Raw genomic sequence first — 11,172 nt, forward strand, 5'->3', positions numbered from 1 at the left:
AACTCCATCGTACCCACACACACCTCAGACTCTATGCCCTGTCCTTTGTGTCCAGTAATTTTCCACTACAGCCTTGTGATGTATGGGTGTGGCGTTTTCCTTCAACACTCTATATTATCCTGCAAAACATAAATGTGTGATAAAAGATTTTTAAAAAGGTAAATTGCCATCTTTAATGAAAGTTTCAGTACATTTAATCATAGTTTTTGTCCTCATGCATTCGCTTTTATTTTTATTTTCACCCTGCTTGAAACATTAAGTAAAAGGTATAGTGAGCATCGATTCTTGACACATACTGTTAATGAGGACATTTTTATTTATTTATTCGATATCCATCACAACAGAACGTCCTCTGTTTAAACCAGATATTAACGGCTTTCTGTTGCAATGTGATGAGTTAGTTTTTCATTACATTCATAGATCATTCACTTTGCCTCTGTACACCACTACAGTGGATTGTAAATCAGTCAGGTGTAGAAACAAAAGTTTTGTGATAAATGTTTAGTTTGTCATATTCATACCCTTTCTCATATCTTCCCAACCTCAAACGTAACGGGACCCTTGGCTCCCAAGCAGTCCTGTTCCATCATCAAAATTATATATCAGTGCAAAATCCTAGCAGAAAAACCTAGGCTAACTCAACACTTGGGTTTATTCTTAAAAAGAACGATGCACTAGCAAACACAGCAGCACCAAAAGGCCTGAAAGGCCAGAGAAGACAACTAAAAGTGCATGATGACAGAATTATTTCCACGGTTGGGAAAAGCAACTTCACAACATCTTACCAACTCAGCAAAGCACTCAAAGAGGCAGGCTTCATTAATTTAAATACACAGAGTTTAAAACAAGCAGCAAAATGGTATTTGTGTTCAAGATTAATTTTAAAAAGTCTTCAGGTAAGAGAGCATGTTATAGCATGCATGGCTACCAGTGGAAACAGGTTACTAGTGTTTAACGATGAGACTGCTGATAGAAGTAGGAGGCTGGATATATGAAGTGAAGGGCTATACTCTGCTCAGATTCAGCTAAATGCTGCAAAACTGATCGGACAAGTCACAGTGCAGGTGAATGGTCCAAAGCATGCTACAAAAACAAATTCTTCAATGGCCAACAGAGCAGGCTTTTCTTCCACTTAATCGGTCAGTCTTACAATTCAGGATCACAAAAATGGTAAATGGACTTGTTCTTGTACAGTGCTTTTCTACTCTACATGACCACTCAAAGTGCTTTATGCAACATAAAGCACTTTGATATTTGGTATGCAGACTGGAGCAGCCAGGAATCAAACCACAAAACCTCCGACCTGCCCCAGGCTGGAGCCTATCCCAGCTGCCATAGAGCAAGAGGCAGGGTCAGCCCAGGACAGGTTGCCACTTTGTTGCAGAACATAAAGAACAGTCACAGTCCCAACTATGGGTAATCTACTAACCTAATGTCTTTGGACTGTGGAAGAAAGGCAGAGTAACCGAGGGGAACATGCAAACTCCACACCAAACGACTCAAACTCACGACCTTCGGTGCATATCGCCGAGCTGCTTTTCAGTTGCTAAATAGAAAACTATTAATTAAGTGCAGACCCACATGCAAGAAGCAACATAAGGTGGCAGAACATCTAAGGAAGGAAACACAGGACTATGGGTCCTAGACCTTAGGCCATCATTGCCTGCAGAGGATTTTAATCCAAGTATTATGAATAATGCTTATATTTAAACTAATGTTAGTTTGTCTGATTATTTTTAAGCCTCTCAAAATGGTAAACAATGCATATAAAGGGTTGTAATTCCTAAACAGTCCAATTCAGTCTCTGCTTCAGAGTGTTACACCCTTGGACTTGTGTAACAAGCCACAGGGTGAAATTATCAGTTATGGTTTTACACTTCCTCTACACTTAAGTTTTTTATGGATTAAACAGGAAGATACAACTTATCTGCCGAGCTCTAAAAGTGCTTGGTTTTCTTAACGTTGGAGCACATAGTTGCCATCCCCAGTGTGTGTATCCTAAGCTAAACTAATCAGCTGCTGGTTAGAGCGGCATGATTGCGGACGCGAGGGCGATATCGAGCTCATCAAACTGACATGAAATATGACTGGGAGCGTTCACTGTGCCCTCCCACACGGTGCAGTCAGAGGGCTGACATACAGTAAATACAGGTATTGGCTCAGCCCACGGTGCACTCTACACTCCAGAGATTAAACTTAGCCATCGGCAGGAAAGATATACAAAAAGAAATAAAAAATAACACGCTCAGAGAAATGTGTGTGCGTGCTGATCTGGGCTCAGCAGGCCTCTGGTATTGTGCGCTGCTGTATTTTTATGTGGCATGATTAAAATCGGCTCTTTGGATGTGCAGTCCCAGAGGTGCAGCATTGGCATTTATTGCGGACTGAATGTGAAACAGGAGCCGCGTATGCCTCGATACTGTTTATTCTAGCTTCGCTGGGACACATTTGACATATAGTTACTGACAACAAAGTGGGTGAGGTCACGCCAGTTTACTGACTGTGGTCACGACTCCGAGTGTGGGTGTGTTTGATGAAATTACACTCTTAGGGAAAACCCTTCATCGGTTCTCGTCATAGGCCTGTGCAATGGTGAAATTGCCTCTGCTGTTAGACAAAGGCATTATATGCTCAGCTATGTTTAGATCGGTGCTGTTTTTCTTTTCCGGAGGCTTTTAGTCATTGTCTCTGTAAATACAGACTTGGAGTATGTGTCCACGTCCCTGTTTGTGTTCTCCCTCAGATGGCCTGGGGTGTATTTAGTGTATGTACTTTCCTCTAGCAGCAATATAAGCTGTTCAGTCAGTCAGAAAGCTTCAAAGAAGTCTGTATGTGCAACACTACACACAGAGAAAAGTGCTTCGTGTGCATTAAACATGTTGCATCTGTGCCTAGATCCCTCTCTGGTCTCCATGCTTAGTGTACAATGCAAGAGAGAGTGAATATGTGTTTGAGGGCATTTAGTCTCACAACTGGAGCCTGGACGAAACCCCATGGGCTCACCAGGCTCCACTGCTCCTGCCAGGCTGAAACACGGGTGCTAAACTGACCTACGCTGGACCCAGCGTTTTTTCAACAGTTCCATTTTTGGCAGCACTGCTTCTCCTCCTGCTGTCGGATTATTATAATGGGAACTGAATTCATGCTTTAACCCAAGTGCTTGTAATTCACCTCTTGATGGTTCATTCTAGGTTAAGGACCATATTTCCTAGTATTAGTGCAGAACAGGCAGCAGCTGAACGGAGCTTCTTGAAGGTCAGTCAGGATCAAGCTGTTGCTTTTAACTGGATGAAAAAGGTTAAAACACATAACTGCACACATGCACACGCAGATCAATGGCTGTTTACTTGTACTGTCTTGCAGCAGAAAGGCCAGCGCATCATCTATATTGAGAGAAAGCAAAAAACAAACATTGTGTGACTCTCCCTGTTTTCTGTTACGTGCTCGTTGGGTCTTTATGGGAGTTTGATGACATTTCCTCTATTTGTGTCTGTGAGACTTGTCAGCACCACCACTTCCTCCTCGACTCTCAGCTCACTCATTGTCAAAACCCACCGTTTGTTGAACCTCCCCCAAAATAAATGTACCAAACAGGCTTGTCAAGCATTGCAGTTTTATGTGTGTGGAGCCACTCCAGATAATTTGACGCCCTTTATTGAAAACCGTTTCGAGACCAGAAACACAGAAACAGCGAACGTATAAACAGTGTTTATCAGGCCTAGTGGAAGCTGTCATCATTAGCATGCGTATATAATTAGCTCGGTTATGAGGAGTTACTACCAGAGACAGGCATTCATATTTAGGGTTATAGATTACATACAAAAACAAACAAACTTGACTTCTACTGCCACACATACACAAACACACGTAAAACGCTTGATCGTGGGTGGATGATTGGCCGTAAGGATGCTACCTGACACGATGTAGTGTTAATTCTGTTTTTTAAGCAAAAGATAAATACAGTGATGTGAAAGTATTTGCCTCTTCCTGAGTTTTGTGTATATTTGTCACACTTTTGAACAAATTTTAAGTAGACAATAACCAGAGTAAATGCAAAATGCAGATGAGAATTTTATTTATTATGGGTAAAAAAGTGATCCAAATCTCCCTTGCCCTTCAAACTCCAAACCAATAACTGCCGATAACCGGCAACGAGTCTTTCACATCACTGGGGACGAATTGTGACCCACTCTTCTTTGCAGCCTTCTTAGAGAGTTTTGAGGGTTTTGCTTTGGCATCACCTTAAATAAGACGATGAATGACCTGTTTAAGGTCATGCCAAAGCATCTCAGTTGGATTCCAATGTGGAATTTGACTAGATCTTTCCAACGCCTCATTATTTTATTATTTTATTTTGTTGTTTGTTTGTTTAGTCATTCAGTGTTGGACTTGCTTGTGTGTGCAAGTGCACTTGAGCTTCAGGACACGAACTGATGGCCGAGCCTTCTTAGAGAGTCAACCAGGTCCCGAAGTAGCAAAGCAGCCCCGACTCCACACACTATCACCACTGTGTTTGACTGTTGCTGTGCTGTTCTTTCTGTGAACTGCTGTGTTAGTTTGAGATCAGCAGCAACGGGAATTTTCATCTCATCAGTCCACAGAGTATTTTCCCAAAAGTCTCGGGATCATCAAGATGTGTTTTGGCAAATGTGAGACGAGGCTTTGTGTTTGTTGTGGTCAGCAGGGGTTTTCTTCTTGCGACTCTCCCATGGATGCCATTTTTGCCCCGTCTCTTTCTTATTGTTGAATTCTGACCTTAACTGAGACACGTGAGGCCTGGAGGTCTTTAGATGATTCTGAGTTGTTTTGTAACCTCCTCTTGTGCTCTTGGAGTAATTTTAGCAGGTCGGCCACTGTTCCAGGTTTTCTCCATTAGTGGATAATGGCTCTCACTGTGGTTCATGAGTTACAAAGCCTTAGAACTGGCTTTTTTGGACCTTTTTCTCTACTGGTTCTTTGGACTGTGGCATGATCTGACTTTGTTATTTGGGTTACTGTTATTACCTTATCTAATCTAAGTCACTCTACATGGACAGCAACTAAAGGCACAAGTGCCATAAATCAGTTGCTCAGTAGGAATGAGAAGCCTGCTTTGGTCTACCAATGTGTAAAATCAGGCACTTGCTGTTTCAAATGTTATCACGAATATAAAGTGGTGATTCTGCTGCTGCAAGGACTGTAAGGTTGATACAGGAACAGGGAGCTTAACAGGCAAACACAGGAAGAAAGGTGATTTCTTAACAAACCATAAACTGTCCGTCGCTTCATCATCTTTGAGGAGGCCCTGTGATAGCAACCATTAAAAAAAACGGTTAGTTATGTCTATAACTTCTGTTCCCTGAAGGAGAGGAACGAGGTACAACACATAAGTATGGGATATCACGCCCTCGCGTGTCCTGGCTGAAGAAACCTTTATTCACGCCTTTACGGCAGATGACGTGTGATGACACGCGCAAGGCCCCGCCCGCACATATAGCCGCTGCCATCACCGTCATCCCTCAGTTCGATAGCCGCTCTTCACCGAGCCAACTGCTCAGTGGGGCCACCCTGTGTTGTACCTCGTTCCTCTCCTTCAGGGAACAGAAGTTATAGACATAACTAACCGTTCCCTTTCAGTCGATTCACTCGGTACAACACATAAGTATGGGACCTATATACACGCCCCGCAGAGCAGCCACCGAACCGGAACGGGACCACCACATCCTCAGTGAGATGTGGACCCAGCAGAAAGGACAGCATGAGCCACCGAAGGGGCTGTAACGTCCAACCGATAAAACCGCACAAAAGTGTGCGGCGACGCCCAATTAGCCGCTGCACAAATATCAGCCACAGGCACCCCTCTAAAAAGAGCCCATGAGGTCGCCATCCCCCTGGTGGAATGAGCTCCCACCCCGTGGGGCAACGCAAAACCTCCGGTGCTGTATGCCAGCGAGATAGCTTCTACAATCCAGTGGGACAGCCTCTGTCTGGACAGAGCTCTACCTCTATTCGGATTAGCGAAGCAGACAAACAACTGGTCACACAAACGCACATCCCGAGTGCGCTCAATGTAGGTGCGTAGCGCACGCACCGGACAAAGAGAATGCACCCTCCTCTGCTCCTCAGATTCAAAAGGAGGGGAGCAAAAGCTCAGCAACTCAAACTCCATTGAACTATAAGATGCAGGCATGACCTTGGGAAGATAGGCGGCATTCGGACGCAATACGACCTTGCGGCCATCAGGAGAAAACTGTGTGCAGGCAGGATGCACAGACAGCGCATGAAGGTCCCCCACTCGCTTCGCCGAGGCCAAAGCGAGAAGTAATGCGGTCTTATACGAAAGAAGTTTCATATCTACCGACTCAACGGGTTCAAACCGAGGGCCACAAAGGGCCTCCAGCACCAAAGACAAGTCCCAAGCAGGGACACTGGACTTAAGCACGGGCCTCAGCCGGCGAACCCCTTTCAGAAAACGCACGGCGAGGGGATGCGCACCTGGTGTCACCCCGTCAAAACCGATATGACAAGCAGATATAGCCGCTAAATAAACCTTGATCGTCGAAAACGAAAGGCCTTTATCCAACAGCTCCTGCAGGAATGTCAAAACATCCACAATAGAGCACTGAAATGGGAGAGTGTGGCGGTCCTGGCACCATCGCTCGAAGGCTCGCCATTTGTAAGCGTACAAGCCTCTAGTAGACGAGGCCCTGGCGCTCTGAATCGTCGCTACCACACTAGGTGGCAGACCCTTAGCAACCAAGTTTAACCTCTCAGCAGGTAAGCATGAAGGTGCCACAGATCCGGGCGCGGATGAAACACTTCCCCCCCCGCCTGAGAGAGGAGATCCCTGCGGAGAGGAAGCTGCCAAGGACTTGCTGCAAGCAGGCTGATTATTTCTGCATACCACGACTTCGCGGGCCACCAAGGGGCCACCAGGATCAGAGAGAGGGAATGCCGACGCACCCTCTCCAGAATTGGAGATATCATTTCCACTGGGGGAAATGCATACAGGAGCACGTCTGGCCATTGGTGCGCTAGCGCGTCCAAGCCCAAGGGTGCATCGTGGTCGATTATGGAGAAGTACAGGGGGCAGTGAGCATTCACCCTGGAAGCAAAAAGATCTATTTGCGCCTCGCCAAATAGATCCCAAATCTGAGCCACTATTGAAGGGTGTAACCTCCATTCTCTCACCAGAGGACCCCCCCTGGAGAGAAGGTCCGGCCCCAGGTTCAGGTGGCCCGGGACATGGGTGGCTCTTAGAGTCAGAAAATGAACACTGCACCATAACAGCAGAGAGCGAGACAGCTGCAACAGGGGAAGAGAGCGTGTTCCTCCCTGCCTGTTTATATAAGACACCACCGTTGAATTGTCCGTCCTGACTAAGACATGCTGGCCCTGCAGGACTGGACGGAAACGCTTTAGAGCTAAGAACACTGCTAACAGCTCTAAGTGGTTGATGTGCAGCTGGCGCTGAGCCGCGGACCAGATCCCTCTCACTGACGCACCCTCGCACAGCGCTCCCCACCCACTTAGGGAAGCATCTGTGGACACCACCTTGCGAAACAACACCCTCCCAATCCGAGAGCCCTGGTGCAGTAGCCCGGGCTCCCTCCAAGGACGGAGAGCTAGCATGCAAGACGCAGTTACCGGCAGCCTCCTCCGGAGGTGACGCGAAGCACACAAACGGTGAGAGAGAGTCCAGCGTTGAAACGCTCTCATTTTCAACAGCCCAAGCGGCACTACGGCGATCATAGATGCCATCATGCCTAACAAGCGCAATATCGTCTGGAAACGCAGTCTGCGTCCCAGCTGAAATTGAGCGAGGCAGCGATGAAACGCGGCCACTCTGTGCTCTGACAACCGTGCGCGGCTGGAAAGAGAGCATATTTCCAGACCGAGAAAAGCGATCTGTTGACCTGGGATTAGCGAGCTCTTCTGAAAGTTCACAGAGAACCCCAGTGTCTGAATGTGTGACAGAACCCGCGACAGCTGCGTCTCCGCCTGTTCTCTGGAGCAAGCCACGAGAGCCCAGTCGTCCAGGTAGGCCAAGATGCGGATGCCCCTCTTCCTGAGGGGCGCTAGCGCTGCCTCGGCACATTTCGTAAAGGTGCGGGGAGCGAGCGACAGCCCGAACGGCAGCACTAGGTATTCGTAGGCTACGCCCTCGAATGCAAACCTCAGAAACTGCCTGTGTTTCGGGTGTATAGCGACATGAAAATAAGCGTCTGTTAGATCGATTGTCGCAAACCAATCTCCCGGGCCGACTGCACTCAGGAGCTGTCTGAGTGTTAGCATCTTGAACCTGTACGTTCGCAGGTACGTGTTCAAGACTCGCAGGTCGAGGATGGGACGAAGCCCTCCCCCTTTCTTCGGAATGACAAAATAACGGCTGTACCAACCTTTGTCCGTCTCCGAAGCGGGGACCACCCGTATTGCTCTCTTCTGTAATAGCGCCTGTATTTCCTCTCTGAGTACCAAGGCTGCCTCGGGGTTGACAATCGTGTTCACGACTCTTTGGAAACGAGGCGGCTTGACCCGGAACTGCAACCGGTAACCCATGGCAACGGTTTGCAGCACCCACGGAGAGGGGGCGCAAGCGCGCCACTGAGGGAAGTGAGCAGCCAGCCGGCTGGCCTGCAGCACTGACGGCGGGGCGCCGTCGCCCCCCAGTGTGTCTGCAGGGGACTGCATCCCCTGCCTGACCTGGCTCATTTCGCCTGCAGGTTGAGCATTTGAGATTGTTTGAGAGTAAACCACACTCTTTATTGATTGCAACATGGGAACATGTACATTTATACATTTTGTTGGGTGCACCTTTTCCGGGGCATAACAATGAAAAACAGCGGGAACACTCGATGTGGTCGCTTGAACATTCAACACATCTGAACCGTGTGCAGGGGTTATGTGCTTGGGAGACCGCGATAGGGAAGTGCAGCGCCTTCTGGGGCTGACAACCTGAACAGAACTTAAGCGGCACCTCTTGTGCGGCAACAGAGGGGTAAGAGCAGCGTCTCCCTGCTGCCGGATCCCTTCCCCACTCGCAATCACAGCTAGGAGGGCTGAGGCTTCTTCCTCCTGGGCGTCGGGTCCCGTCGGGGGCCCGGGGGAGGGCCTTTGCCCCAGGCCGACTGGCGTGGAGCTCGGGCCGGAGTACGTGCTCTCGCCGGCGGCCCTCCCACTCCAGCAGTGGTCGCCGGTCTCTTGCCAGCTGTCAGAGGAGCGGCGGGCCTGTGAGAGCTAGCAGTGGGCTTGGGCTGGGGCTGGCGTCTGGGGATGATGTCGCGCAGAGCTTCCGTCTGCTTCTTCCTCAGATCGAATCTAGCCTGAATGGCTTCAAGTGAATGTCCGAATAACCCAGCCGCAGACACTGGTGCGTCCAGATACACAGCTCTGTCTCTATCAGGGACGTCGGAGAGGGTCAGCCACAGGTGCCTCTGCGCCACCACTGTCGAAGCCATCCCTCTGCCCAGGGAGAGCGCTGCACAGCGAGACGCACGGAGGATGTAATCCGTGGTGACTCTAACCTCGTTAAGAAGAGGTGACAGCGGGCTGTCCTCCGGAACCAGCGATCCAAGCTCCGCCAGGCACATTGCTTGGTACGTCTGGAGCATGGTGACGGAGCTCATGGCTCGAGCGGTGCCGGCCTGAGCCCGATAAATCTTCTCCAGCTGCGAGGCCGAGAATCTGCAGTGCTTGGACGGCAGAGTTGCGGGGCCACCGACACCATGGTTATGGGACGGGGCCAGATAAGCAGCCAGAGACGGCTCCATAGGGGGTGGGTTAGCTAAACCAGCTCCCTCGGCGCCGTCCAATTCCATGTACTGTCCATAGCCGGGCACAGTGACGCGGGTAGACAGAGGTTTGTCCCATGACGCTGTTAGCTCGCAGAGAAAGTCTGGGAACATGGGGAGGCAGTTTTTGGCCGTTGCGGGCTCCGGTGGAAGGAAAAAACCCGCAAACCGCGACGGCTTCCGAGCTGGTGGAGGAGAGGGCCAGTCCACCTGCAGCTTCTCAGCGGCACGGCGAAACAGGGAGAAAAGAGAGGTGTCATCGTGGCCGACCGGCGCAGCAGCGGCGGCATATTGGGTCGACAATGAGCTCTCCTGCTCATCCTCTGACAAACCATGGATGTCCAGGCCGATGTCCAGCACGTCATCGTCTTCCTGGGGAGCGCTGGCGGGCTTCAACCCAGGCTGAAGCCCGTCAGCGCTCCTGCATGGTTCCGGTCCGTCATCGGCTAACCCGTCAACGTATTCCATGTGGTCAGCCCAGCTAATCGCGGGGACATCGACCTGAAAATTTTCGTCTTCGGACTCGGACGAAGCCGGGGCTCCAGACTCGGAAAGAAGAGGGTCATGCCGTGCGACAGCCGAGCGTCCCAGCACTCTTTCCACAAACGTCACCCGTCTTTCCAGGGTCGAGCGTCGGAGCTGGCGACAAAACGCACAAGCTTCGGGCTCCGTCAACGCTCTCCTAGCGTGGACGATCCCCAGGCAGACAGGGCAGGCATCGTGCTGGTCGCTGTCGTGCAAAGAGAAACCACATCCCTGAGGACAGGGGCGAACAGAAGATTTCTGCTTTGCTCGCTTCGGTTTGGAGTCCATTCCCAAAACGCAAAGCGAAACGCTGCACAAGAAAAACTTGAAAATAGCGCTCCGCGGGCAGCCTACGCACCAGCTGGGCGGTGGAGGCTAACACCAACAGGGGCAGTTAAGCTAGGTTCAAGTTGGCAGACAACGGAGCTAACTAGCAGTAGCTAGCTAGCCCAACTCAGCAGAGGTGTTCTCAGCGAGGTGAAGAGCGTAAGAACTGAGGGATGACGGTGATGGCAGCGGCTATATGTGCGGGCGGGGCCTTGCGCGTGTCATCACACGTCATCTGCCGTAAAGGCGTGAATAAAGGTTTCTTCAGCCAGGACACGCGAGGGCGTGATATCCCATACTTATGTGTTGTACCGAGTGAATCGACTGAAAGGGAACCCTGTAGGCTCTTTTATGAACTGCCCCCCCCCCAGCGCCTGTCTCTCTGAACATCTTTCTTCCTCTTTCCTCTGTTCTTGCCCGTCTTTCAACGCAGTGCTCTGTCGATCAATAAATACATTTGTTCAGACGTTTACATGCACCCCTGTCTTGTTGGTGCCTGTGTTCATCCATGCGTAGTCCTCGCCCGCCACCATTCCTTGCAGTATTAAAG

The 11,172-nt window shown here is 49.7% G+C and overlaps 1 protein-coding gene across 1 annotated transcript; it reads right to left on the bottom strand.

Annotated features, from left to right (window-relative positions):
- Window positions 1-6,374: 6,374 nt before the first annotated feature.
- On the bottom strand, window positions 6,375-10,583 carry LOC143420560 (uncharacterized). Its single transcript, XM_076888758.1, has 2 exons — window positions 9,229-10,583; window positions 6,375-9,187 (listed from the first exon to the last, which is right to left on the bottom strand). The coding sequence occupies exons 1-2, from the start codon at window positions 10,581-10,583 to the stop codon at window positions 6,742-6,744; spliced, it is 3,801 nt and encodes a 1,266-aa protein (XP_076744873.1). The 3' UTR covers window positions 6,375-6,741.
- Between the last annotated feature and the right edge of the window lie 589 nt (window positions 10,584-11,172).

This window comes from Maylandia zebra, linkage group LG9, assembly GCF_041146795.1.
Source record: "Maylandia zebra isolate NMK-2024a linkage group LG9, Mzebra_GT3a, whole genome shotgun sequence".
In the NCBI taxonomy this organism is placed as follows: Eukaryota; Metazoa; Chordata; class Actinopteri; order Cichliformes; family Cichlidae; genus Maylandia; species Maylandia zebra.